Consider the following 27,478-nt stretch of genomic DNA (forward strand, 5'->3'; position numbering starts at 1 on the left):
TGCTCTGCACATCACTATTATTTAAAGCTGGCACTCTCGTCTGAGTATGGAGGGAATCTCTCATGGCCTAGAATCATGGCTCCTAAAACACACACTTCCCTTCAGCTGGCTTAGGGAGCGTGGCCACAGCTTCCTGGCAGTCTCCAGCTGCCATGATGAACATATGGGAAAACCATTCAGACTGCTTTAACTTCCACTGGGGGGACAGGCTTGGTGTAGTACTGACCCAGGTGACCAAGTGAGCACAAAGGTAGCAGAAAACCACCTTGGCAACCCCTCCTCCGACAATGCACTGGGTGCTCTTCAGCTGCCTGGGCCCTAGATTTCTTTTCTTTTTTTTTTTTGCAAATGAGGCAGCAGAAAAGATATTCCAATTTTTGCACATTTTGCAGAATAAGCTGATCTCAGCACTAGGGAGTATTCCTGTAAGTTACATGTATACATCCCTGTGCCTTGATATGAAACTGTTCTCTGTATCTTTGTACCCTAGGGGAACTCTAGGTGGGGACAGGGCTTGCAGGAAGAGATTTAATAAGATTTCTAATAGCGAAGTTTGCTAGCCCACAGACATTTCTGGGTGTACTGCAGGAGGAAGGTGAGGAGCGCAGAGCCTCTCTAAAGCAGGGAAGTTACTTTAATTAAAGTTAAATTCAAATTTTAATTATGTAGACATTTTTGGGCCAGCAGATCAAGGCCTTTTCCATGTCAAAATACAACTGAAACCTTGTAAAACCAAACCACTGGATCGTATTAATCTTTGGCAGTCAGTACAGCTTTGCTTTGTGGTTTTCTGGGTATGGCGTGTTTGGCCACCCTTACTGTCTGAAAATGGGTATTTGTATTGTGCTCACAAGATAGATGTAAGTGCAGATTGTATTTGCATAGGCCCATGTGAAATGGCCCTTTCAAGGTACATCTTCACAGTGACTGGCAGCCCATTGCAGCGAATCTCAGAGCCTGGGTTAACAGACTCAGGTTTGCAGGACACCACTGAAAATAGCTGTGTAGACATTTGGGCTCGGGCTCTGAAGCCTAGGGAACAGGATGGGCTTCAGAGCCCGAGCTCCAGCCTGCACCCCAATTACCACACAGCTGTCTCTAGCACCATCGCTCAAGCCCAGGTCAGTCAACCCAGGCTCTGAGACTTGCTGTCCTGGGCTGTGTATAGGTACCCATTGAGTCTGTTGTATTTCTTCCTATGGCACTGAAACAGCTAAGAAATAGGAATTGCTAATCTTTTGTGCAGCCCAGTTCTATAGTATTACTGTGATCTATGTTGCTTAACAAATAGAAATTAATTTGGGGGTTTATTAAAGTTTTGTCAGGATGGAATGTAATGAATGTTAGTGTTCTTGAAATGGAGATCATCAGGCAATGTGCAAGTTTCCCCACTCAGTTCTTCCCAGGCACCTTTATCCTATCTTGCCATACCTTTGGCCTGGTCTACACTATGACTTTAATTCGGATTTAGCAGCGTTAAATCGAATTAACCCTGCACCCGTCCACACGATGAAGCCATTTATTTGGAAATAAAGGGCTCTTAAAATCGATTTCTGTACTCCTCCCCGACGAGCGGAGTAGCGCCAAAATAGATATTGTCATTTCGAATTAGGATTAGTGTGGCCGCAATTCAATGGTATTGGCCTCGGGGAGCTATCCCACAGTGCACCATTGTGACCGCTCTGGACAGCAATCTGAACTTGGATGCACTGGCCAGGTAGACAGGAAAAGCCCTGCGAACATTTGAATTTCATTTCCTGTTTGCCCAGCGTGGAGAGCACAGGTGACCACAGATAGCTCATCAGCATAGGTAACCATGTAGGCCGATAATCAAAAAAGAGCACCAGCATGGACCGTACTGGATCTGATCACTATATGGGGAGAGGATTCAGTGCTAGCAGAACTTTGTTCGAAAAGACGAAATGCCAAAACTTTTGAAAAAATCTCCAAGGGCATGATGAAGAGAGGCCACAACAGGGACTCAGATCAGTGCCGCCTGAAAGTCAAGGAGCTCAGACAAGCCTATCAAAAGACAAAGGAGGCAAACGGTCGCTCCGGCTCAAAGCCACGGACATGCCGCTTTTGCGCCGAGCTGCATGCAGTTCTAGGGGGGGTGCCACCACTACCCCACCTCTCACCGTGGATTCCGAGGCGGGGATAATCTCATCAGCTACACCTGAGGATTCTGCGGACGGGGAAGAGGAGGAGGAGGAGGACGAGCTTGCGGAGAGCACACAGCACTCCGTTCTCCCCAACAGCCAGGATCTTTTTTTCAGCCTGACTGAAGTACCCTCCCAAGCCAGTATCCAAGACCATGACCCAATGGAAGGGACCGCAGGTGAGTTTACCTTTTAAAATATAAAACTTGTTTTAAAAGCAAGTGTTTTTTAATGATTACTTTGCCCTGAGGACTTGGGATGCAATCGCGGCCAGTACAGCTACTGGAAAAGTCTGTTAACGTGTCTGGGGATGGAGCGGAAATCCTCCAGGGACATCTCCATGAAGCTCTCCTGGAGGTACTCCAAAAGCCTTGCCACAAGGTTTCTGGGCAGTACAGCCTTATTCCATCCTCCATGGTAGGACACTTGACTATGCCATGCGAGTAGCAAGTAATCTGGTATCATTGCATGACAAAGCCTGGCAGCGTATGATTCCGGTGTTTGCTGGCATTCAAGCAACATCCGTTCTTTAGCTCGCTGTGTAATCCTCAGGAGAGTGATATCGCTCATGGTAACCTGATTGAAATACAGAAATTTAATTAAGGGGACAGAGGTGGCCGTTCCTACTGGGCTGTTTGCCTGTGGCTGAAAAGAAATCCTTCCCTGCAGTTAGCCAAGCGTGGGGGGAGGGGAATTGGCCCATAGCTTTTCGCGTTTGGCTAGCAGGGATCTTCCCTGTTACCAGCCTCGCGGTGGGGGAGAGGGATAAAGCGATCATCCCAGAGACTTGGATGAGGGGGGGGGGCGGTTAGTTTGTTTTCTGCTGCTGAAGGTTAATAGAAAAACCACAGCAGTCAACGGGCTTTGCTTGGTATGTGGGAAAGGAGGGCGCAGAAGCCGAAAGACAATGGCTTACCATGGCCGCATGCAAGCTGAATTCTGTTGCCTGGACCTGCGTCTGTGATCTCTAACACCAAAGCCACAGGCACTCAATATTAAGATGGAAAATGCGACCTTGTACTGAAATCACATGTGCTATGTAATGTGAATAGTGTTGTGCACCATGAAAGAGTATAAGCATTGTTCTGTAAAATGTATCATTTTAAAAATTTCTCTCCTTTTTTCCAACCCTCCCTCCTCCGTCCCGAAGGCTATCTCAGATAAGGTGGCGGAGAAAGAGGACGCGAGACAAGATGTTCTCGGAAATAATGGAATGCACCCGTAATGAAAGAGCTCATTTGAATGAGTGGAAGGACACGGTATCTAAATATAGGAAAGATGCCAGTGAACGTGAGGTTATGAGGGATGCTCGAGATGAGAGGTGGCAGGCTGCAACGCTGGGGCTGCTGCGTGATCAAACGGACATGCTCCGGCATCTGGTGGAGCTTCAGGAACGGCAGCAGGATAACAGACTGCCGCTGCAACCGCTGTATAACCTCCCTCCCCCCTCACCATGTTCCATATCCTCCTCACCCAGACGTGTAAGTATGCGGTGGGGGAGGCTCCGTGCACCCTCCCACTCCACCCAGTGGACAGCCCAACCAAAAGGCTGTCATTATATTGAATTTTTTCAGTGGCCTTTTATTTCCCTCCTATCCTCCTCCCAAACCTCACCCAGATTACCTTGTCAGTTCTCTCCCTATGTTTATAATCAATTAATAAAGAATACATGATTTTTAAACGATAGTGACTTTATTTCCTTTAAAAGCAAGCTGTGATTTAAGGGGGAGGGTGGTTTGCTTACAGGGAATGAGTCAATCAAGGGGGCGGGTTTTCAACAAACAGAACTTTCACACCATAGCCAGTCATGAAACTGGTTTTCAAAGCTTCTCTGATGCGCAGTGCTTCCTAGTGTGATCTTCTAATCGCCCTGGTGTCTGGCTGCGCATAATCAGCAGCCAGACGATTTGCCTCAGCCTCCCACCCCGCCGTAAAGGTCTCCTCCTTACTTTCACAGAGATTGTGGAGCACACAGCAAGCAGCAATAACAACGGGGATATTGGGTTGGCTGAGGTCTGAGCGAGTCAGTAACGAGCGCCAGCAACCTTTTAAACAGCCAAATGCACATTCTACCACCATTCTGCACTTGCTCAGCCTGTAGTTGAACAGCTCCTGACTCCTGTCCAGGCTGCCTGTGTGTGGCTTCATAAGCCATGGCATTAAGGGGTAGGCTGGGTCCCCAAGGATAACTATAGGCATTTCAACATCCCCAACAGTTATTTTCTGATCTGGGAAGTAAGTCCCTTGCTGCAGCCGTTTAAACAGATTAGTGTTCCTGAAGACGTGAGCGTCATGAACCCTTCCCGGCCAGCCCACGTTGATGTTGGTGAAACGTCCCTTGTGACGCTTGCAGCACCATTGAAAAGTACCCCTTGTGGTTTATGTACTGGGTACCTTAGTGCTCCGGTGCCAAGATAGGGATATGGGTTCCATCTATCGCTCCACCACAGTTAGGGAATCCCATTGCAGCAAAGCCATCCACTATAACCTGCACGTTTCCCAGAGTCACTACCTTTCGTAGCAGCAGCTCAGTGATTGCTTTGGCTACTTGCATCACAGCAGCCCCCACAGTAGATTTGCCCACTCCAAATTGATTCCTGACTGACTGGTAGCTGTCTGGCATTGCAAACTTCCACAGAGCTATCGCCACTCACTTCTCAACTGTGAGGGCTGCTCTCATCTTGGTATTCTGGCGCTTTAGGGCAGGGGAAAGCAAGTCACAAAGTTCCAAGAAAGTGCCCTTACGCATGTGAAAGTTTTGCAGCCACTGGGAATCGTCCCACACCTGCAACACTATGCGGTCCCACCAGTCTGTGCTTGTTTCCCGGGCCCAGAATCGGCGTTCCACTGCTATAACCTGCCCCATTAACAGCATGATCTCCAAAGCACCGGGTCCCGCGGTTTGATAGAATTCCATATCGATATCCTCATCACTCTCGCCGCCGCGCTGCCGTAGCGTACTCCTCGCCACCTGGGTTTTGCAGGTTCTGGTTCAGCATAAACTGCACGATAACGCGCGAAGTGTTTACAATGTTCATGACTGCTGTCTTGAGCTGAGCCAGCTCCATGCTTGCCGTGGTATGGCGTCTGCACTGTTCACCCAGGAAAAAGGCGCGAAACGGTTGTCTACCATTGCTTCCCTGGAGAGGGGGGAGGATATACCCAGAACCACCCGTGACAATGTTTTTGGCCCCATCAGGCATTGGGATCTCAACCTAGAATTCCAATGGGCAGAGGAGACTGCGGGAACTGTGGAATAGCTATGGGATAGCTACCCACAGTGCAATGCTCCGGAAATCGACGCTAGCCCCGGTACATGGACGTACACCACCAAATTAATGTGCTTAGTGTGGCCGCATACATTTGATTTTATACAATCTGTTTCCAAAATTCGAATGATATAAATTTGGATTAATCCCGTAGTGTAGACATACCCTTTGTGACTTGACCTTGCGCCTCTTCTGAGCAAAGGTTACCATTCCTACTGAATGGGTGTGCATACATGTGTGCAGCTTGGTATGTGATGTGCATGAATACCATTAAGGATGGGCTAGGCTGAGATCATTGAATTCCTTTCACATGGGTCTTCAGAGATGAGACTAATGTATTAATTCACTATGCTGTCCAATGACATTTCTTAAAGCTCTAATTGAAAGCTCAGTCCAAGGTTGGTTTTTTTGGGGGCGGGGGGGAGAATTAGTAAATAGGTCAGTGACTCAGTCTAATAATGCTTCAGCATAAATATCAATTGAGTTCTTAAGAACAAATCTAAAGGAAAGTTGCTGGACTTGCAGTGTACCGTGGGCAAAATGAATTTCCATTACTTATGTTGAGCTGGCCAAGAATGTGTGTGTCCAAATCTCTTGGCCAGTAAAACGACACCAGCTGCTTATATTCTCAAATGAGTGTGGGTTAATGTTTCAGTAACCAATTGCTTTTCATTATGCTTTTTATGCTTCCTTTTCTGTGTTCTGTATAGACTCTTCTACTGCACTCATCAGCATAGTATCTGAATTCTGAAACCATAAAACCTACAGTGAAACCATGCAGAGCTACTGAAGTACTTAGTATTTAATCATTGGAAAGATCAAATTCCTCAGTATATACTTTGATATCTCTAGAGCATCTTTTATTTTGCTTTATTCAAATAACGTGAGGCTGTGCTTCTTCACAAGGCAGTGATCATAGTCTGGTCTTCATAAACTCCAAGGGCAAAAGCAGGAAGCTTATTAGATCAGGATACAATTATTATTGAGTTAATATTAGGCTTTTATTATATTAAAACTATATAAATATCTGTAAGAATAATAATTTGAAACAGCATAGAAACTGTTAATCTGTTAAATGAAGTATATTGGTTAATCTGTAATATTATAACAACTTAATATTTGCAGTAATAAAGGTTAACTAATTTGGGCCAGATTCTGAATAAGAATTCTCCCAATATAATTTTAAATTTATAATGAAAAAAAATTTAGAGTTTTTGTGAAATGACCACTTCCAACCCCACAAGAGATGTAAAGTGTGTGGCAGAGGGACAGAATATTAAGATCGAAGTAGTTAAAATATTTTTTTAAGAAAGTGATGTTTTATTGGTGTTTACACTTCGATTTTAACTATTTTGTGGTCTTTTCTTTCCTTTCCTTTTCTCATGTAAAGTTTAGCAATTATGTATATCATGTGCTCTGATTGGCTGAAGACGGTCTTTAGCCAATCAAAGTTCAGGGATTTTCACAAAACTGTGGTAAAAAAGAAATATATTTCCTATTTTCTTTATGAATTAACAAGCACATTCTCTTTGCAGGGTTATCTGATTAGCTGTGTATGGAACTGTTACCGGTACATTAATGGCAGAAACAACTCTGATGTGCTGGTATACATTGCTACCAATGACACTGCGGTAAGCATGTCTCTTAACGTTTTGTTTTATTTTACCATTCCTCAGTGTTATTGACAGCTTCTTAACCTTTAACCCAAAATTCTCTTTGTGCACTAAACACTTACTATCGACAGCCTTGTATCCAAGTTCCAACTCATGGTGAAGCAGATCAGTCTGTTGAGGAGAATGTTTGTTACGTAGCTCCTAGTGATGTGTGTAGATATATTGTGTGTGTGTGTGTGTGTGTGTGTATAGTATCTACACCACTGCAAAATGCTACAGTTGTGATTTGGTGCTTAGCAACTGAGAATTAGGTCTGATATTTGTATGACTTGGCTGTTGTTTTTGAATTATAAGAACACTGAATAAAATGAAGACTATGTTGAAATAAATTAGTAGACAAGTCTTGATCATAAAGGACAGGAAGTTGTCAGTTCTTTCTGCAATAATTTAGTGTTGCCGTTATAAGATATGAAGAATCTGTGTGCTGTTGGCTCATTGTAAACACAACTGAATGAATCAAAAAAATGGGTAATTTGACACTGCTGATTCTGCATAGTATGACATTTTTGTGGAGATGCTGCACACATGGAACCAAATTCTGCTTTGTTACATCCAAGCTATCCCACTGAGGTCAATAGGTCAAATTCATCTCTGATGTAACTCCACGGACTTTTAAGTGAAGTGGGATTGCAATTTAATCCTTTAAATTACACCAGGATGAATTTGGCCTCTTGGGCTTGCATGAGTAGAAGGGAGGGCAGATCCGGCTAATGAAATTTCAGTATTGCCAACCTCAGATATTCAAAGATCATGATACAGGCTTCCAAAATTGAGTGGTTTAAATATCGCGAGACTTAAAAATAAAAAATAAAAGTTGGGGTTGAGAGGTTGCCCTTTGGTTTCAGAACCTTTAGGATGAATTTGAGTTACATTTTTCAAGCTTTCCTGTGCAGCCATGAGGACTTGAACATTACTGTTTATCTTAAATGTAAGCACGTAATTCATTGTCTTCAAGAGGTAGAACTTAAAAAAAAAATCCACAATATTGCAAGACCCAGATAAAATCATGAGTTGACAACACTGAATTTTGAACGTACAGGCATGGGTTTATTGAAAGCTAAATGAAAGAGGGAGGAATGCATTTGGAACCTACATTGAGTAAAACCAGAAGTTCTGCATAGAAAAAAAATTGATAGCTGTTGTGAAGTCCTTAGGTAGTTGTAACTCAACTGAAAATGCTGCAAAATATATAATTCACAACATTGAAAGGCTTGGTTGCAAGATTCTGCAAACTGAATTAACATTGAAACTCTAGTCACACAGGCTTTATATACCTTGCATTGAAACCATCTGCTTCATCAATGGCCCCTGGGAAGCAGAGAATTTCAGTTTCCAGTGCTATCTTTTTCTATTGAAATGATTTACCGATAACTTCTCAAGGGAAAAGGACAAGAAAACGGCATGTTCTGAATCTGCCATGAAAGCAGGATAAAAATGTAAATCGTGTCAGCAAATGAAGTTGTAATTTAATGTACATTTCATACAGTACATCAGTAGGGTTAAAATCTTAGGTACTTCGGTAATGGGGTTGATTAGAGGCAGGGAAAGAACTACCTTCCCTCCTGTCTGGAAGAAAACCTGTTTCTTCCTGTGTTTGGTTACTGATATTATGCTTTTAAGAATGTAAGTGTCCATAATTCTTCATGTAGTGTTAGTACATACATATCACTGTGGTATTAGTGACAAGTGTGTCACCGGCTTTCATTTGATACCTTACAAGACACTTTTGGATAAACACTATGACAGCAGTGTGTTAGGTGTAGTGAGTTTGTCAGGCTTGCTGACACAGGGTTGTAAACCACCAATGGGCCTCTGTGTCACAGCTTCCTGCACAGCTGCAGGGCCAGGGACACTGGATCCCTGCAGGTGCAAGGTGTGGGGAAGGCTGTGGCCCTGGCAAGGCAGGGCAGGGTAGAGACTCCTGGCCAGGGCCATGAGGAAGAGATAGAGCCCTGGCCCCGGGGGGAGGCACCCTGCTGCTGAATGGCTCCTACTTGAGGACCAAACATCCAGAAGCAGGGTAACCTCCCCTCTAGTGCGGGGCTTGTTCTCATCCTTGCAGCCCTGTGGGAGTCTCTGGTTTGCCAGGCCAGGACTGCGGCGTCCCCTACTCCTGGTATCCAGTTTTCGAACTACATATTAAGTCACCTAATTGTCTCTTGTATCCTGGGACCAATATGGCTACAACAGTACTGCAAACAACAATGTTAATTTTATATCTTCCTAGTTTTTTAATCAAAATGTCTTGTGGTATCATGTGAAAAGCCTTACAGAAGTCTAAGTGTATTACATCAACACTGCTACTTGTCTCAAACTTGTAATCTCATCAAAAAAAGCTATCCGGTTAGTTTGACAGAACCTATTTTCCATGAACCCAGGTTGATTGGCATTAATTATATTACCCTATTTTAATTCTTTATTAATCGAGTCCTGTATCAGCAGTGCCATTAGCTTGCCCAGGATCAATGTCAGACTGACAGACCTATAATTACCTGCCTCATCCCATTTAACCTTATTTAAATACTGGCACAACATTCGCTTTCTTCCAGGCTTCTGGAACGTCCCCAGTGTTAAAATATCCCTTAGTATAGAAGAATAAATAATCAAAAAGGAGAGAAAATATTGTGCTTGAACTACAGTTGTCATGATTGCTTATTATTATGCTTACCATTTTAAAAAAGAGGTTTATATTTTATAGAGAGTAAGAAAGATTGACAAAGGAGTATAGTTCTGACCAGTTCAAATATTGGCAAAACTGGGTTCTTAGATGTCTCATTGATAGAAATGGGTAAATTACCCATATATTTATCCTGATCATTATCTGCCCTCTAAAACTTGGACGAAAGATTCCAGAAAACATTTTGCCTTCTCTGAATTCTGGAAAATCTATCTGAGACTTGCAGATTAATGGCATATATTTCCATTTAATTACAATGTTCTTGAGTATTTCCTGGGGAAGACAGTTATTCCATCCATATCCAGGTGAGATGCCAAGATGTGGGAGACAATAGGGATCCACAGATACTCACTGGCTGAAGTGCCTATAAACCCTGTTCAGACCAACTCTGGTCATAAGTCTCTTTTAAAATGCATTCTGACTGGGCTTGAATTCAGAAGAAAGGCAATGATTAGATGTGGGGTCACCAAAACCTGAATATGACCCCCAAATGTACAAAGGAAATTATTCATTGATTTTTGGCATACATTGGTTTAGCACTGGCAAGGTGCATATGCACAGTTAAATATCATATACAAAGCAGATTAGCAAAGTGACAATTCCTCAAGCTGTTTTTTTCAGTACAGTTACATTTGTCTAATTTTCCTCACTTCATAAAAAATGTTTTAAATCCATACCTTTACAAGCTTTACCACCCTGTATAAATGAACTTCCTTTTCATCATGCACAATGAATGGGATGTGCCAGATGCACACATTAGGCCATATTGTGTTTTCATATCTTCAGTCTTGGGCTTCTTTTCCCCTTCTAGGTCCTTTGAGCACATTGTAGACAAAAGAGCAGTATTCTACATCAGGTAGGAAATTCAAGGCAGTGTAATGGAAACAAATTTTGCAGGCTGGATTAATCCATCTCCTCTGCCAACCTGGACAATGTCTCAAGTTAGACATTGTGCTCTGAACAACACTAAGATCCCAATTATGGTCTTGAACACTTAGAGCATCTCATTTTGTTTATTGTTAACTCTTAAATCTCACTGTAGCTAATGAGATGGAAGCTTCATCCACAGTCCTGCTGTCATTGAGAATAAACTGTGAAGCAGTGAATCTCCCTTCTAAATGGGATTTAGATCCTTACACATTTTATCGAGAAACTCCAGTGGGGCCATAGCTAACCATGACTTTTATATAAGTACAATGGGGTTTCGAAAAGAGTAAGTTGTTTTTAGAAGAACTGGTGCATGAATTTATAGATACTATATCACATGCATACAATGTTGTCTGTTAATCAGACAATTACTCTTTTATGGGCCATATTGTCCCCTGCATCATTCCACAAGAATTGGAATTTGTCCTGTGAACTGGACTGGGGTTTGGTCCCTGGAAACCACAAATTCTGTTTGTTCCCTTCCCTGGCTCCTCCCCCCAAAGCCAGGGCCACCTGCGGAGAGGTCCCCTGTGTCTCTGCTGCTTCTCAGCCCTCTGCAGCAATGCCCCATTTCCCCCCTTCATATTGGAACCAAAGTCCCACAGGGATGTAGACAATAGAAAGATTGATGAAACCACAGAAGAGAACTGGCAGATTTTTTGCCCTATCCACCTCAATAGACAAAGAGGGCAGTTTGGCCTCTGTCCAGATTTTTGGCTTGAAATGTTGCTCAGAAGAATAACTTGCTCCTTAAGTTAAATTCCTTTGTGGTATCTTTTCTCCTATCCCTGCACTATTTAATGATTTGCACCCAGTGCACTGAGTTTAGATTTTAGGCCACATGCCAAATTTGCAACAGGTGTGGATCATTTGGGCCTGGATCATAACTACTAGCAAAATCCTGATTTGAAATGTTTAGCATCATTTAACATAATCACAGATACATGGCAGCCCCCACCATATCTTGGTGCACACAGCACTGCCACAAAGCCAGCGAATCAGAGGTGTCATTTTCTAATGAAGTAATAGCAGTCATGGGCCAGGACTCCATTGTGCCAGGTGCTGTACAAACACAGAACAAAAAGACAGTCCCTGCTGCACAGCGCTTACAATCTAAGTACAAGACGAGAAAACCGATGGATACAGACAAATGACTGCCAAATACAAGGAAACAATGAGAGCTATTAGTCAGCATAGTAGGCCGTGGTCTTAGCACTCCAGCAGCCTAGCCGTTTTTTGTAGGCATCAAAGTAGAGCTGTGAGGAGGGTTTTAACTTGAGAAAGCACAAAAAACTAATACCCACTCATTGCCTCTCTCTGTCTTTGCCCTTTTAAAAGCAGCAGGTGCCAGAGGCATTGAACTCCCCCTTGTGGGGTAACAGAGAACAATCCAACAGAAAGGGGGAAAGGCAGACAAAATAGGGGGCAGAGAAGTAGTGGCAGCGACAGCAAAATGGCAGTTACATGATGCAGGGGCCTGGACTAGATCTCTTGAGGTCCCTTTCAGTCCTAGGATTCTATGATGTAAGCAGAACTGTGCAGCATGTGTGGTAAAAGATGATTATGTGGCCATTTGTGCAGCCACATACTCTGAGTACATGGTGCAGCAACCTGCACGGAACTTGAGGCACTTCTCAAGGGTTAGATCTAATTCTGTCAACAATCTCTTCCATACACTGGAATCATGTGTCCCACAAATTATCCTTTCTTTAATTAGGGAATCTTTAATGGCTCCTGTGTTACTAGTGGATGACAGTTTTCAGCTCTGAAATCTAAGTATCTAGTCCTCCTCCTGCTTCTTAGTTTCAGGTTAAACAACGACAACAAAAAACAAAACAAACAGTGCCTCTTTACAGTCTCTCTAGCATGAGCTCATTCAGCATCTTCAGAGGCTTCTTGCATGCATATCTCTAGCAACAGTCATTTGTATCGTGCATCTCCTCACCCCATACTCAGGATGGGGTGGGGAAGGCCATAATTAAGCACTAGCCCTTTGCAAATGTTTAAATGATATATTTAGGCTAGCTCTACTGAATAGACTGTAGTTAATTATGCACTAGGATGGCTGATTCGTTTAATTGGAGTGATAATTTTACAGTAATACTGCTATCGTATGTGCTGCTGGGCAAGTTACGTAATGCTCTGCCAATGTCTGTTCAATCTCTAAAGGCAGTGTACATGCCTAATGTGGATCTCTTCTCGTCTCTGTAGTTCGAGGAATATTAGCTTGCAACAGTATGTGATCTGTATTACAGTCATCCATCTGCAGTGACCTCTTGCTTACCTGAAGGACCATTTTCTATCTCTGTACATTTCTCTACCTCTGAAAAATCCTATGAAATTCGGTATTCCAAAGGGATTTTTATTCAGTATTCGTAATATCATTTATTCACTCAAGTGTCAAAAGTATTGCCACATTTTCAACATCATCACCTGTAAAGAGGGGCCTAAACCACAAAATTTGAGTCTGGATTTTAAACACTCAAGGGTTCAGGGGTGATTTCATCTGGGACTTTGCTTTGTCCCATTATAGAAATGCAGACCATTTGTGAAATTTGGATCTAGGCTATGTCTACACTAGCAATTTTGTCAGTCAGGGGTGTGAAAAAACACACCCTTGACCAACATAAATGTCACCAACAAAAGAGCTGGTGTGGACAGTGTTATGCCTTCCCCAGGAAGAGTGCAGACCGGCACCAGTTCCAGTGCACGGGCTGGCATGGATACCTCTGATTCCCCCTCTGTATCAAGTGTGACGGGCAGAACCCCTGTAGTGTTGTCTCTGGTTCCAGCCTCCAGGCGTCCGTTGAGTCTAGTACCAACAAGGGAGATGCCAGTACAGACTGTGTCCATGTTGTCAGCATATCAGGCAGCTGCAGGCCTCCTACCTACCTTTCAATCTCCACCTCACCGTTGGGCCAGGACTTTCCCAGGGCTGTCTCTCTTCTAGCCCCTCAAATGGAGTGAGCCACTGAACCCTCATTTCTGTTGGCACCACATCCAGCCACTCCCCTTCCCATAGTGCAGATGGAGCCAGTACTGGAATCGGTATGGACCCCCAGCTTCGAGACCCTCTTCAGCCCTGCTGCATTCAATGCCACAGATGCTCCTATGGCAGCTTTTGCCACGCTCAATGTTGACACACTCGGGTGCTCCAGGACCGCTGTTTGTGCTGGGACTGACACTGCCTATGCCACTGGCATGCTTGGTACTGACAGAAACACCTTCATCAGGGGCTCTGATCCTGCCTCGTTCTGGGCAATAGATGAATTTGACTACCTGTTGGCTCCCTCAGGTGTTGCTCCGCCCATATTCTTAGGACCCCAGGGTGGTTCTGAGTCCGAGTTGGAGTCCTCATCTTCTTGCTCTGCATCCTGACAAGCTCCATGGGCCGCCAATGAATCAATATGATTCCCAGGGTTGGCATGTGACCCATGGCTGGGATGGAAGTCCCTGGCCTGGCCCCTACTGGCCACCAATCCTCTACCCATATCAGTGGCCTCCTTGAACTCAGTGGGAAACTCCTCACTCAGAGATCCCACTTCTCATCTCACTGAAAGCCAAAGTCACCTGCCAGCTCAACGGTATTGACTGCAGATCAGATGCAGGACCAGTCATCAGCAGTCTTTCTCCCTGTGGAGCCCTCCTTCCAGGGGACAGAGTGTCCTGTGGCACTTTATAGACTAACAGAAGTATTGGAGCAGGGTATTATGCTCCAATACTTCTGTTAGTCTATAAGGTGCCACGGGACTCTTTGTTGCTTTTTACGGATCCAGACTAACATGGCTACCCCTCTGATACTTTACGCCTTCCAGGGTACGTCTTCCCAGGAATGAGGGCCAGATGTGGCTCAGCCAAGGCCTTCATCCTCAGTGCCAGACGATGCTGTGCGGCTGGGTTCATCCTCCCCTTCTACTCTGGAGGACTTTAAGGTGAAACATTACCTTTTACACCACATAGCTGCATCCCTGGGCATCCAGGCAGAGTTTCTCCAAGAGAGAACACACAAACTGATGGACATTTTACAGCCTGCCATCCCTGGGAGAGTGGCCCTCCTGATCAATGATGCCCTTCTATGAGTGTATGGTGCCAGGGGGCGCCAGGGCTGAGCTGACTGATACCACTGGGGGGAAATTTCCGACAATGGTGCACAGGGCATGGACACACCTACATTGGAATGGATATGTGCAACACATCTCGAAGAACACCAGTTACAGAAAGTTAAGTAACAGTCTTTTTGCAGGGCAGCCACATGGTTGTCTATACATATGTTTATGGACCATTATGTTGTTACTGCATCTTCCAGAGCAGACGCAGACCTCGGAAGGGCAGTCCTGTGATCCCTATTCCAGGGGACTTAGAGCGCCGCCTCCAGATTGGGGTATTGCTCATGAGTCACATAAGTGGAATACACATCTGCATCTCCTCACAGAAGAACAAACAGTTACTGATTGTAACTGTGATTCTTCAAGATGTAATGCAGACATGTATTCCACGATCTGCCCTCCGTCTCCTCTCATGGGCTTTTGGTGCAAAGGAACTGAGGGGGGTCAGGGTGCCACCGTCTCATAGCCTGGGGAGGGGCCTCAGCCATGAGGCGTGAGCACCGCCCCTCTACAGGTACTACTAGGTAAAAATCTCCAGCTCCAGCACACTGGCAGTGCACACACCTAAGCAGAATACACGGCTGCATCATGTCTCAAAGAACCACAGTTACAGTAAGTTGCCATTTCTTTTGGTGTGATCCAGGTTTGTTTGAGGTATATAGCAATTTAAGTTTCTTACATTTTTAAAATAGCAATTATGTGTCACGAAAGGAGCTGGATTGACAGTTTTGGAAGGTAGTCATATGTTTATACAAAAATCTGTTAATGTTAGTGCATTTAGAAAGCACCTGCCATCCAGAAAATCCCAAATATTCTGCAGATTTTACAAACTCATTACAAAGGGAATGATCCAGTCCTGCTTCTACTGCAGTCTGTGGTAGTTTTGTCATTAAATTCAGTTGGAGCAGATTTTATTTTACTTGTCACTGAAATGCAGCCATTCCTGGGGATGGAAGATCCAAACCTTAAACTCTACATAGTTTAGGTCAGAAAATGGAGAATGCCTTCTTAACACTCACTCTGGCTACCTTCTGTATTTCCATTTGAAGGCTGCAGTTGCTCATTTAGAATTTGTTCACCACACCAGAACTAACATAGAAAGCACTATGGGTCTGATCCAAAGACCACTGAATTCAATAGAAAGTCCTATTGACTTCACTGAGCTTTGGATCAGGCCTTATGAGATCTTTAATGACCAGTACAGCATTCAAGGTTTTAGCTTTGTTATACCCTACAGAAGGCCTCCAGTTGCACACTTCTCCTTAACATCATTAAGGAGCATTAGTTTAGAACAGACTCAGAGAAGACTGTGTCCAGTATTGAATCATCAACAGCAACATTTTCCTTTGGTCATAATTTTGATGGGAGACTAATGTCGTTCCTATCCTTGCTTACTTTATGATATCAAATGTGGTCAGAGACCTAGGTATGGGGTTATAGGATTTCAGGTACACCATGTCCCAAGTTTTTTTCCCTGCATTGTAAAGCCAAAAGGACTTAAACCTGACCTGGATAGAGCATGTGGGGGAAGGCAGTTTAGTCTTTATGCCCATTTTAGCCATGGCAACTCTACTGAGCCTACCAACCAGGATGCACACTGTCAGTGGTTTTGTTGTACGGACACTGGCACACTAGGAGTCAAACTGAAATTTTCACTCATTTTTCTAAGACTATAGAACTGCTGCCATCATTGGGTAACAAACAGGCCCTGTCAGGAAAAAATTATTTAAAGGATCGCTGCCACTTTACAAATATTATATTTTTCTTTTCCTATGTTGTGACACTTTAGAGTACTGAAATCAAAGGATTTGAAAGATGTAATTTACTTGTCACTACTGTATGACAGTCGTCTACTTTTTGTATTTATCTCATTTATTCTTTTCATATGCATCACAAGTCAATATTTAGATTGTTCAGTCATCTTATTGCTGCATCATCAAAGATAGTGTTGCAGTCCACCCGCTAGTCTTCTAATTGTGCACTCCACCATGTCTACTGTCTTCTTGTGGTGTCCCTGAGAGTAGCATAAAGTGAAACGAAAGTAGATAAAATGCAGAATACACTCTTACATTCTTGTTTAATGGGAACAGATAGAATCACTTTCAGGTTTTCATGTACTGGGATAATTTGACAAACTTTGGGTTCCAAAAAATGCAAGAGATTGTCTGTCTGTTTTTTTAAAAAACATTTCTATTGTAGATTTCCCATGAATAGTTTCTATCTTTTGATCCAAATTTGACTTTATGGTAAAATGTAAATAGGATGATTCCAGTTACAAATGAAAATGACTCTAAAAGTCTCATTCCTAGGCCTTAGTGGGTATTTGCCCAGAATTGACATAATTGGCAATCTCTACCAGTGTTCCCTCTAATTTTCCCCATGCATGTGCTGAATGAATTTTGTTATGTGCACCAATATGGAGGTGATGTGTGACACACAACAAAATTCATGTGGAGGGGGTGGGGCTGAAGGGTTCGGAGTGTGGGAGGGGGCTCAGGGCTGAGGCAGAGGATTGGGGTCCAGGGGGTGTGAGGGCTCTGGGGTGGAGCTGGGGATGAGGGGCTCAGGGTTGGAGCAGAGGGTTGAGGTGGCTGGGGGTGCGGGCTCTAGTTGGGGATGTGGGCTCTAAGTTGGAGCTGGGGATGAAGAGTTTGGGTGCAGGCTGCCCTGGGGCTATGACAGGGAGAGAGGACTCCCCGCAGTAGCTCCTGGGCTGGAGGGGAGAGGCGCCTCTCCCTGCCGCAGCAACTCTGAGTCTGAGGTTGTGGGATAGGCGGCAGGTCTGGGGTTGGGTTGGGGCCAGGTGCGGGGTGCCTCTCCCCCAGACGTGGCAGGTTTGGGGTTGGGGGAGAGGCATCTCTCCCCACTGTAGCCCTGAGGGCCTGTACGGTGCTTAATAGGCTGCTGTGCAGCTTAGAGGGAACTTAGGTTTCTATCCAAAACCGTACAACTGGGTTCCATCAGCGGTCAGTCTGGTGAGATCTACAACAAGGAAGAGTGTGATTAACAGGCAAACAAAGCAGCATCTAGAAACAAAACAAACAGTGATCATGGAGGGACTTAGATTACTGGGAATGCTGGGTTTTGAGAGGGAAAAAAAAACCTTGCAGAAGCTTGGAAACAGTGGCAAGAACAATTGAGATTGTGTACAGAACTGACTATGGGGATAAATGTGAGAAAATGAAGGTAAAGTTTTTTTACTATCTCACTGGGGGAAAAAGGACAAGTGACACTGTTGCCAGGAATAATGCCATGAACACTGGACCAGCTGATAAACGTGTTTGATGAATACTGTGACCCCTGACAGAACGCTCCTTTTTAAAGCGTGCACTCCCTCAGTACCAGGTGGTCATTCAGCACTGAGAGCAAAGAAATGGAGTGGGACCCTGGCCAAGGTGTGATTCACCTCGGGTTGCACTAGCCCTCTCTGTTGCTCCACTCCTTTGCATGCAGAGTGTCATTGCTCCATTATTGTGGCTGACTTCTGTCCAGCTGCACATGGGGGGTGGAGGAAATGGAGAAATAAAATTAGTGCAGGAAACTTTCTTCTATTCGAGCAGCCATAATCTGACCCTAAATAGGGCAGTGTCCTTGTAATATGCCCGCAGTGCTGAATGAATTGTGTTTACTGTATGGAACTTCATGGCTGTTGTGACAGAAATTCATAAATCTTATGCTGTTTTCTTAAAACAAATCTTTTGCTGTTCTAGAAATGATTAGTAGCATGAATAAATGGTGATCTTTGTCAAAAATAAATAATATGCACCAACATGTGCCTTGGCACGGAGTATTTTGCATGAGGGAGGCCTAATTTTTCATTCCCTTTCGTTATAAATTATTTCTGAGCCATGCTGCTTCCAATTATTCCATCTGCAATCATTCCCATGTGGTTTCTAATGGAAGTGTGTGCATATAAACATTGGGAGGCTTCCTGGAATTTGTTTGACAGATACCATATCGTGAAACGCTTAACCAAATGGTACTTAAACAATGAGGTTCAGCCAGCCTGTTCAAACAAACTCCTCTCTGAACAGAGCACCGAAGAACATTTCACTTTAACAAATGTAACGTAGCTCTGAAGTGAAGCCTCAGGCCCATAGTGAGTTTACTAGAAGATGAGGTTCCTCTGTTTTGAATAAAGATTAAAGATTTCTCTTAAGCTCCTTAGAAGGAGACTTTCTCTGTCTGTAATGTGTTTTTAACATGCCTGCTCTTGGAGCCCTCCCCTTGCTATAGACCCTAGGCACTCTCAGATAAAGTGATTCAAATTTTTTTTTGGGGGGGGGGGGGGGGGGGAGTAAAGTGTGCAATATGTTGCGCAACAACTGGTTTATGTCCAGGAAACACTTATGTAGAACAACACAAAGATCTGTTATACCTAGGGCAGCCGTACATTAGCAACTTCACAGAATCAGTCAAACTGCTTAAGTCATTATTCTTATGATTGTTATCTTGCCCCCCTCCAATTCCTCTCTTGTCCAACTTTCAGGCCTTTCCGAGGCTTTGGACTGACCTCGTCCACCCGCACCAGATGGGGGTAGACCCTCCTCCCAGTCAGTGTCTTAGGCCTAGAACCTGACTGGGCGTGACTTCTCCTAAGAGGCCAGAAGATAGTTTACCTCTCCTTGAAATGAGCCCCAGTGAATTAATTCCCAAAAAATTCAAGACCAAAAGGGTGTTATATAATGAAAGTATATTTAGGAAACTGCAAGGAAGTCAAATTAAGCCAACAATAAATGGTACAAAACATGCCTGCATGCGACCTCACTTAGGTGGGCCCTACAGCCTTTTAAATAAACTAAAAAGTGGTCCCCTCTTTAGATGTCCTGACTTATATCAGGTCCTTTAGACTTGTTACTGTGCTCGTTTCTGTGTCATTAACATTTCAGCCTCTCTGGTGTAGCATGCTCACCACCCTGTCCAGCTACTCCTTTTTCTGTTCAGTCACTCCTGGTTTATACTTGGAAGTCAAGGAGTAAGTCTGTATTGCCAAATTAGCCATGGAGTTCTAAGCACACATTTGTAATCGTCACATACTGGTTTAGGTCCAATATAGTGAGAAGAGAAATATTCTCCATCATTTTTCCCAATTTTACCTCATACAGCACATTTTAATGGATGCTCTCCTCTCCAAAATATCCTTATTTTCCCCATTCGTTCTCTATAAGTGAAAAGCTCCCTTTTCCCAAAAAGCTGGTAACATTCATATCCCTTCTTTGTATATAGTATAAAATTTGTTTGCGTGTTTGGGTCGCTCCACAGAAGGACGAGTGTCCTGAAGTTTGCAGTTGTTTCCTGAAGTATCAAGCAATAGATAGAGCCTTAAAAGTTCCTACATTTCCAGTTGGTTCCTATTTCTCAGTAACTCCAGTCTGTATCATAGACGTTATCAAGTCTTTCAGAATTTATTTATTAAAAGATGAGGGTGTTCAGTGCTAAAAACACAGCCCTCTCTCAAGACTCTTACAATTTATAGCTTAAATTTTCAAAAGTGACTAATGATTTTGAGTGGCTCCGGTTTTGGCTGCCTAACTTGAATCATGTTGGAGGACCCTACTCTCTTGAAAAACCTTTAAAGGACTGGATTGTCAGTTAGACACCCAAAAAATTACCTTTTATTTTGAACATTTAGACCTACATAATACCACTACGGTAATTAAATAGCCAAGTTCTGTTAATTTTGTAGAGGAAACTAAGTTTATGATACACTAGTATACTTATTTCATTTCATGTAAGATTTATTTATGTATCGGTGTTACACATAGTGCCTAAAGCAACAGCTGCAAATTTTTTTAATTGAATTTCAAAAAAATTTCAGCAAAAACTGACAATCTTTTTGAAAACATTTTTGTGAAAAAAGTTCCCATCTTGCATCATTTCTACTAAATAGGCTAACAGAAAATGTCCAGAAAAGTTCTGGTATAGAAGCTTTTTATGCCCTCTTCTAATTTTAATTTATTTCTTTCTCTCTCTCTCTCTTCCCTCCCCTCCCACCCCCCTCCAGAATAGAGTGGGTCAGTGGATTGGTGCTTGTAGGCTTCCTATAGAAAATGCATTGGCAAACTTGTCTGGGGAAAAATAGCAGAGCAAGAGAATAATTCTCTGCCTTCCCTATACATAAAGTCAATCAATTGTTAAGAGTTTTTATTTGTGATATAGCTGCTCATGGTCCTGCTGTAATGTCTAATCATCCCTGAGTGGTCTTAAAAATGTGTAGTCAAGAACACAATGTTATGAGAGGACTATTGGGACAGGTTTAAGTTAAGCAGGTGGTCAGTACCATGACCTTCCCTTCAGAGCTACTCCTGAGCTAACAGGTTGGTTTATTGCAGTGTTTGGCTAAATATAGTTTAGGTTGCAGCTAGTGGCTCCTAGCACGACCACAGCTGTGGAAGGAAACACCATTATGGAGATATACCAATCTCATAGAACTGGAAGGGACCCTGAAAGATCATTGAGTCCAGTCCCCTGCCTTCACTAGCAGGACCAAGTACTGATTTTGCCCCAGATCCCTACGTGGCCCCCCTCAAAGACTGAACTCACAACCCTGGGTTTAGCAGGCCAATGCTCAAACCACTGAGCTATCCTCCCCCCCCCCTTTCTATCTAAATGAATGACATGAGAAATAAACGTGCTTAATAAAACCTGTATATTGATTGATCAAACGATGAGGAACCTCTAAAACACACAGTTGGGAGTGCTGCAAGTGAAAATGAAGGAGGTAGCTAGTTAATCTCTCACTGAAATGGCAAATGACTGAAGGTGAAAGTAACTCTTGTGTAGAGGGGTTAGTGCAAACACTGTGCATCGCTTAAATCCTTAGATTAGATCTCAAGTAGTGCATAGGCTCAGTGCTGGCTCTCTGTTAAAGAGTGAATTTCATCCTGAATTAGCGAAGTGAACAAGTTCCAGACACAAGCAAGGTGGGAAGTAGTAACCCTGTCATGGATTTAAAGGGTCTGTGCTAAGCCCTGGCCTTTAAACAGTCTCCTGAAAGCACTGCTTCAGTGTGCCAGACCCCAAAGGGGTCACACGTTTTTCCATAAGAGCAGTCCATGTGGCCTCAACACATCTGAGATTGAGCCTTCAGACTACAGCACTCCTGTTGCTCACCGTGAGACTTGCCCAGTGAATTGAACTGGGGTAGACTCCTGTTCAGAGACTTTTACTCCTTTAGGGATCAATGCACCTCAGCAAGTATCTGCAGGCAGCCTTTTCAAAACAGAGGTAGTTTCAGTAGTCAAGTGGAATACAAACTTGGGAAGCCTTTAGGTTGACGTACAGAAGGTTAAGATGGTGTTCAGACTGGCCAAAGCCAGAACTCTACCAAACCATGTTGCTGTAGGGCCAATCTTTACTTTTTCTCTTTGTCTCCCAGTCTCAAGTGAGAGCCCAGTGTCTCTCGGAGCACAGTTCATAACACCTCTGTCCATTGTTCTTCCACTGCAAAACTATGCTGTGTTCATATGTTCAGCCTGCTAGAGCCTCCTGTCATTGTGTTAATGTTCAGTCATTGGGGTTCCCCTTGTCTTTCCAGATCCTCCATTGATATGTATTGATTCCAGCCAGCCCTTGGTGGCTAATTCATGCCACCCCAGACAGCTGTGGGACCCAAAACACCTCAAGTCTCCAGCTCTGTCCCAGGGGAAACATTTAGCTTTTCTGTACCCAGTGGGCAGCAATACCAAGCTAAATAGGTCAGACTATTCATAAAAATAGTACAGAAAATCCCACTACTGTCACACCATAATTACAGGCTACAGATATGTAAGTATTCTTTACTAAGGTGCAGTTGAAAACTCCATAGAAAGTGCTAGATTCTGGCTCTTTCAGCCAGAGAGCCCCTATTGAAATTCAGGCTGGCTCAGAATTCCTCTTAAGTCTACCAGCGAGCAGCAGCAGCTCCACTACCCTTGTCCTGCATACAGCATGTGTTCCACTCTGTGATTGGCCAGGCCTGCTCACTTCATAGCTCCCCACCCATTTTAGGTAAGAGCAATAACAGGGAACAGGCTGTAAGGAGATAAGGCTGCTTCTGCTCTCCTTCTCTCTCACTTCCCAGCACATCTGCACAGGGCTACCTGTCCCTGATTAAACATTCCTATAGCTCTTGACTATCTGAGGTGTAAAAATAATTACTAAAATAATAATCTATAATTTGTACTGTTTGGAGGGAAGTTTAAAATTCGTAAGTATATAGAGAGTATGATACAAAATTATGTTCAGCTTGTAAATATGTTTCCGGAATTTGGTATTTATCTTAGTTAATAATCATTTGCACACTTCATCCCAAAGAGCTTTACAAACATAATTTGATGCAGGGAAATAATGTACGTGTTTTCCAGATGGGTAAAATGAGGCATCATCAAGTGACTTGCCAAAGTCATACAGTGAGTCAGTGGCAGGGCCAGGATTAAAACATAAATCACAACTCCCAATTCCATGCCCATCATCACTTGACTGCACTACTGTGGTCAACTCTCATCATTTAAATAGTGTAATTACTAAGATTTGTGTCCTATAGCTTATATTTTTACTCAGAAACTCTAAGGTAGATGTGTTTACTGTGACACTCTAAAATTAATTCGCAGCTGCTCAGTGGAATCTTCAGCAGTAAAGTCAGGGATTACTGCACAATAGAAATGTTCCTTCAGATATAGATGGCTCATAAATAAGAGATCATCTTCCTACTAGTTGAGTTCAAGGATGCACTCCTCCCAAATTCCTCAGGAAGGAATACATTCTGCTAAGGGGGGGGCGTTGATTCCAGAGCACACAGTTGTTCAAATGCAGAACATTCATTAGATTATAGGTTGAACCTTTCTAATCCGGCACTCCCTGGTCCAGCAACATCCGTGGTCCGACATAAGTGCCGACTCCGTGGGTGCTCCAGGGCTGGAGCACCCACAGGGAAAAATTAGTGGGTGTGGAGCATCCACCAGCGCCAAGTTTCCTCCTCTGCCCCCTTCCCCCCGTGTCTCTACCAACTCCTACTCCTCCTTCCCAGCACTTCCAGAGCGTCGTGAACAGCTGATTCGTGGCGTTCAAGCTCCGGGAGGGAGAAGACCCTGGGTGGCAGCAGGGCCCCTGGGTGGGGGGCCACGCTGGGCGCAAAGCCTGGGGGTGCGGTAGCACCCCCTGCACTCCTACTTCCCATGCCCATGGAGACCCGCTGGCACTCTACATTGACCTTCCACGGTTCAGCAAATTCTCTGGTTCGGCACAGGTCAGTTCCCCAGGGTGCCAGACTAGAGAGGTTCAACCTGTAGTCCCAGAATAAACTGTATTGGGAATGGAGTCCCATTCAGGTTTTTAGGCAGACTCCTGGAACTTAATGCTGAGTGTTTGGTTTCACTTTGATTTATTTCACTTGTCAAAATTAGTTTTAATTATTTTATTATAAATCTTGGTATTGGTCTTGTGATTTAGTCTGTTTAAAAAAAATTCAACTGTGTGTCAAACTTATTCCAGGCAAGGGGAACTTAAGGCTGACTTTCTCAACAGATGATTGAAGAGCTGCTGCCATAGGGTCTCTTGGAAAGGAAAAAATGATAAAGCAAACCGGATAATGCTTACCACTAACAGCTCTACAATGGAGGTCTTTAAACCATAGCTTCATTCTTGTCTACTGCAAAGTGTTCCAGAAAAGATTTTCTTTAGACCTGGACCAAGTAATGTTTTGGCTGGTGAGTCTTTTGCCATGGGAACCACAAAGGTTCAAGATGATGGGATGGCATGCCGTTATTGCATGCCAAAACATTAGTCCAAATCTAAATAAGCTTTTCTGGTTCAATGCACCTTTTACCGTTCAGTGCACTTAGGGCCTGATGCAAAGACTACTGAAGTCAGTAGAAAGATCCTTTAATGATGCAAGAATAAAGCCATTCATTAAACATTTCTTCATTATATGAATTGATGGTGAGTGACAGCTGGTTTACTTTATTAAGCTTACCCACAGTTGGATAGAGCACCACTTGTGCTTTAAAAATTAACTGTAAACTGAAGAGAACTGGGGCCTTATGTTCACTAGGGAGTAAATGCAATAATGTAAGAGTAAGCAAATGTGGTGGGGAAGGAATGTATTCTGTTGGAAGTTCAGGTAAATGTGGAAACAGCTGCATAGATGTGGGAGGATCCTTGCAGTGGTATAATCCCCAAGTAGACCTGTCGAGAGCCAAGATTAATACCAAAATGTTTGAATAATAAACATTTGCCTTAGTATTTGCAGAGATGTCTGAATATAAACAATCTTAAGGAAGTCATCTAGCATCCCCAAGAAATAGTAGCATTATCTAGGGAGTGGAAAAGTAGGAAATGGCATATGGTTCTTGTTAGTTAATACACAATATAGCTAATGAGGAACTAATGTTGTAAGTGCAGCCTTCCTGGGAAGAAATACTGTGTGATGTGGTTTGTGTTTATAAAAGATTTCTATATAGGCTTGGCAGAATTTGATTTTTTTTTCTAACTTTGACACTTTTTATTGATTTTATTTTTTTTTTATTTGTAGCTTTTTGTTTTTACATTTGTGGGGATTAGGATTGGGGCAGCGCTGACAGCAGGGCTCTCTGTGCGGCCAAGGGGCCCAAGATCCCAGGGCTACAGGGTGCAAAGGAGGCTGCAGCTGTTCTGGCTCAGCAGAGCAGGGACCCTCGGCCAAGACTGTAAGAAGGAGGATGAGCCCCACCCTGCTGTGGAGGAAGCTACCAGACTGCTGAACAGTTCCTGCCTGGGGATGGCTCCCACAGTCCTGGCTGGTAAATGATCAAACAGGGCTGTCACAGCGAAGCTGCAGAGAACTCCTTGCATGGCTGTGAGGCACAAGGTGTGGGGGAGGCTGCAGGCTTGGCCAGGAAGAGCAGAGGTCCTTGGCCTTGGGGGAGGCCACCCCACTGCTGAATGGCTCTTGCGGGGGGATGGAGCCATACAGCAGCAGCTTGGCCTCCTCCATGGCGGGGGATAACGACTCCTTGCCAGGAGTCTCTGCTCTGCCAGGCCAGGCCTGCAGCCTCACTCCCCCACACCTTGTGCCTACAGAGATTGGGGGTCCCAGGAGTGAGGGAGCCCTCTGCAGCTCTACTTTTCCGGCTGTGCAACCTCACTCCGTGCATGGCCACAGGGCTGGTGACACCTGATCTGGTAGCCACAAGGAAGACTGTAGTCCTGGCAGGGCAGAGCAGAGATCCCCAGCACTGCCAGTGGTGGGTGAGAGAGCAAATCCATGACAGAGGGGCTGCAGAGGCTCCCTGCACAGCCACAGGAGCCATTCAGCAGTGGAGTGGCCTCCCCTGTGGCCAGGGGCTTGTCCTCCTCCTTCTTGTCGTTCTGGCCAGAAGTCTCTGCTCTGCCCCACCAGGACCATAGCCTCCACCCAAACCTTATGCCTGAAGGGATGGGTGTCATTGGCCCTGAGGCCATGCATAGAGCCCTCTGTAGCCCTGCTTTCAGGACCCGCTCACTCCCTCCCATGTCAGCAGGGCTGCAGAGGGCTCCCTGCAGGGCCACAGGACCAGTGACACCTGATCCTTGGAAGTGCAAGGTGTACTCCTGGGGGAGTTCTGTGCCAAAAAATTAAAAATTCTGTGCAACAATATTAAAAATTCTACAAAATTCTGCATATTTTATTTGTCAAAATAACACTAGTATATAATCTCACCACTTTCAATTATGTTGGTAATTTATTTCAAAATACCTGTCTGCAAGTATGTCTGTAACAATACAGACAATGAAAAAGATTCAAGAAATGTTTTTTGACAAATAGATGCCTTACTAGGCATATAAATACAAAACTTTGAGTAATTCGTTTAAATTACAATATAGAACCATATTTCCTGCACCCCTCAGAAGCAGAGCAAAAGCTTGGGGAAATCAGGAGTAACAAAGGAGCTGAGGGAGAGGGAAGGACCCTGGGAGTGAACATGGAGGGTTGTTAGATGTGGGTGGGAGAAATATGGAGCAGGCTTTTTTGTGGGGTGGAGAGGGATTGTTAAGGAGCTTTCCCCATGCAGACCCTGGCTGACCCCTAGCCTTTCCTGTTCAATCAGGCATATCTGCCTCTGTCCCCATGTGTCCCTCCACCCCCTCAGCCAGCCCTCACATCCACATGTGTCCCTGCACCCCCTCCCCCATCCACACGTGTCTCTGTGCCCCCACACAGCCACCCCCCCTTCCCCATGTGGCCCTGTGCCTCCACTCCAATTCAGCCCCTGCCCCAGTCCTCCCCCACTAGCCCCTATGAACCCCTGTCTGTGACCCACCCCCAGCAGCCCCATGTGCCCCACACTGTTTGTCTCCCCCCCCCTATTCTCTGTCTCCTGACCTGGCCCACTAGCAAGGCACTGCCTTCCGGATGGCAGCCTCTTCACTTCCCTGTCACAGCTGGGAAGGGCCCAGGAGCGGCTGCTCTGTTCTAGCGCCACAGCAGCCTCTGGTGGCCAAAAGGAATAACTGCAGAAATTTTCTGGCAAGAAGTTATTTTCTGCTGAAAAAAAATTACACACTGCACATGAATTATGCACATGCACAGTGGTGCAGAATTCCCCGAGGAGTAAAGCTGCAAACACTGATGAAATGAAAAAATACCAATGTGTCAGCTGAAATTGACATTGACTGACAGTTATCGATTAAAATCTAAGCCTGCCAAGCCTATTTATATAATACAGCAGAA

The 27,478-nt window shown here is 44.3% G+C and overlaps 1 protein-coding gene across 1 annotated transcript in view; it reads left to right on the plus strand.

The window, feature by feature from the left end:
• Positions 1-27,478, plus strand: part of LAPTM4B (lysosomal protein transmembrane 4 beta) — a 90,566-nt gene that overhangs the window by 57,603 nt on the left and 5,485 nt on the right. Inside the window, exon 6 of the mRNA XM_034763344.1 lies at positions 6,964-7,059. Coding sequence (XP_034619235.1) covers positions 6,964-7,059 — 96 coding nt within the window. The remainder of the gene's footprint in view (positions 1-6,963; positions 7,060-27,478) is intronic.

Source organism: Trachemys scripta, chromosome 2 (genome assembly GCF_013100865.1).
Source record: "Trachemys scripta elegans isolate TJP31775 chromosome 2, CAS_Tse_1.0, whole genome shotgun sequence".
NCBI lineage: Eukaryota > Metazoa > Chordata > Testudines > Emydidae > Trachemys > Trachemys scripta.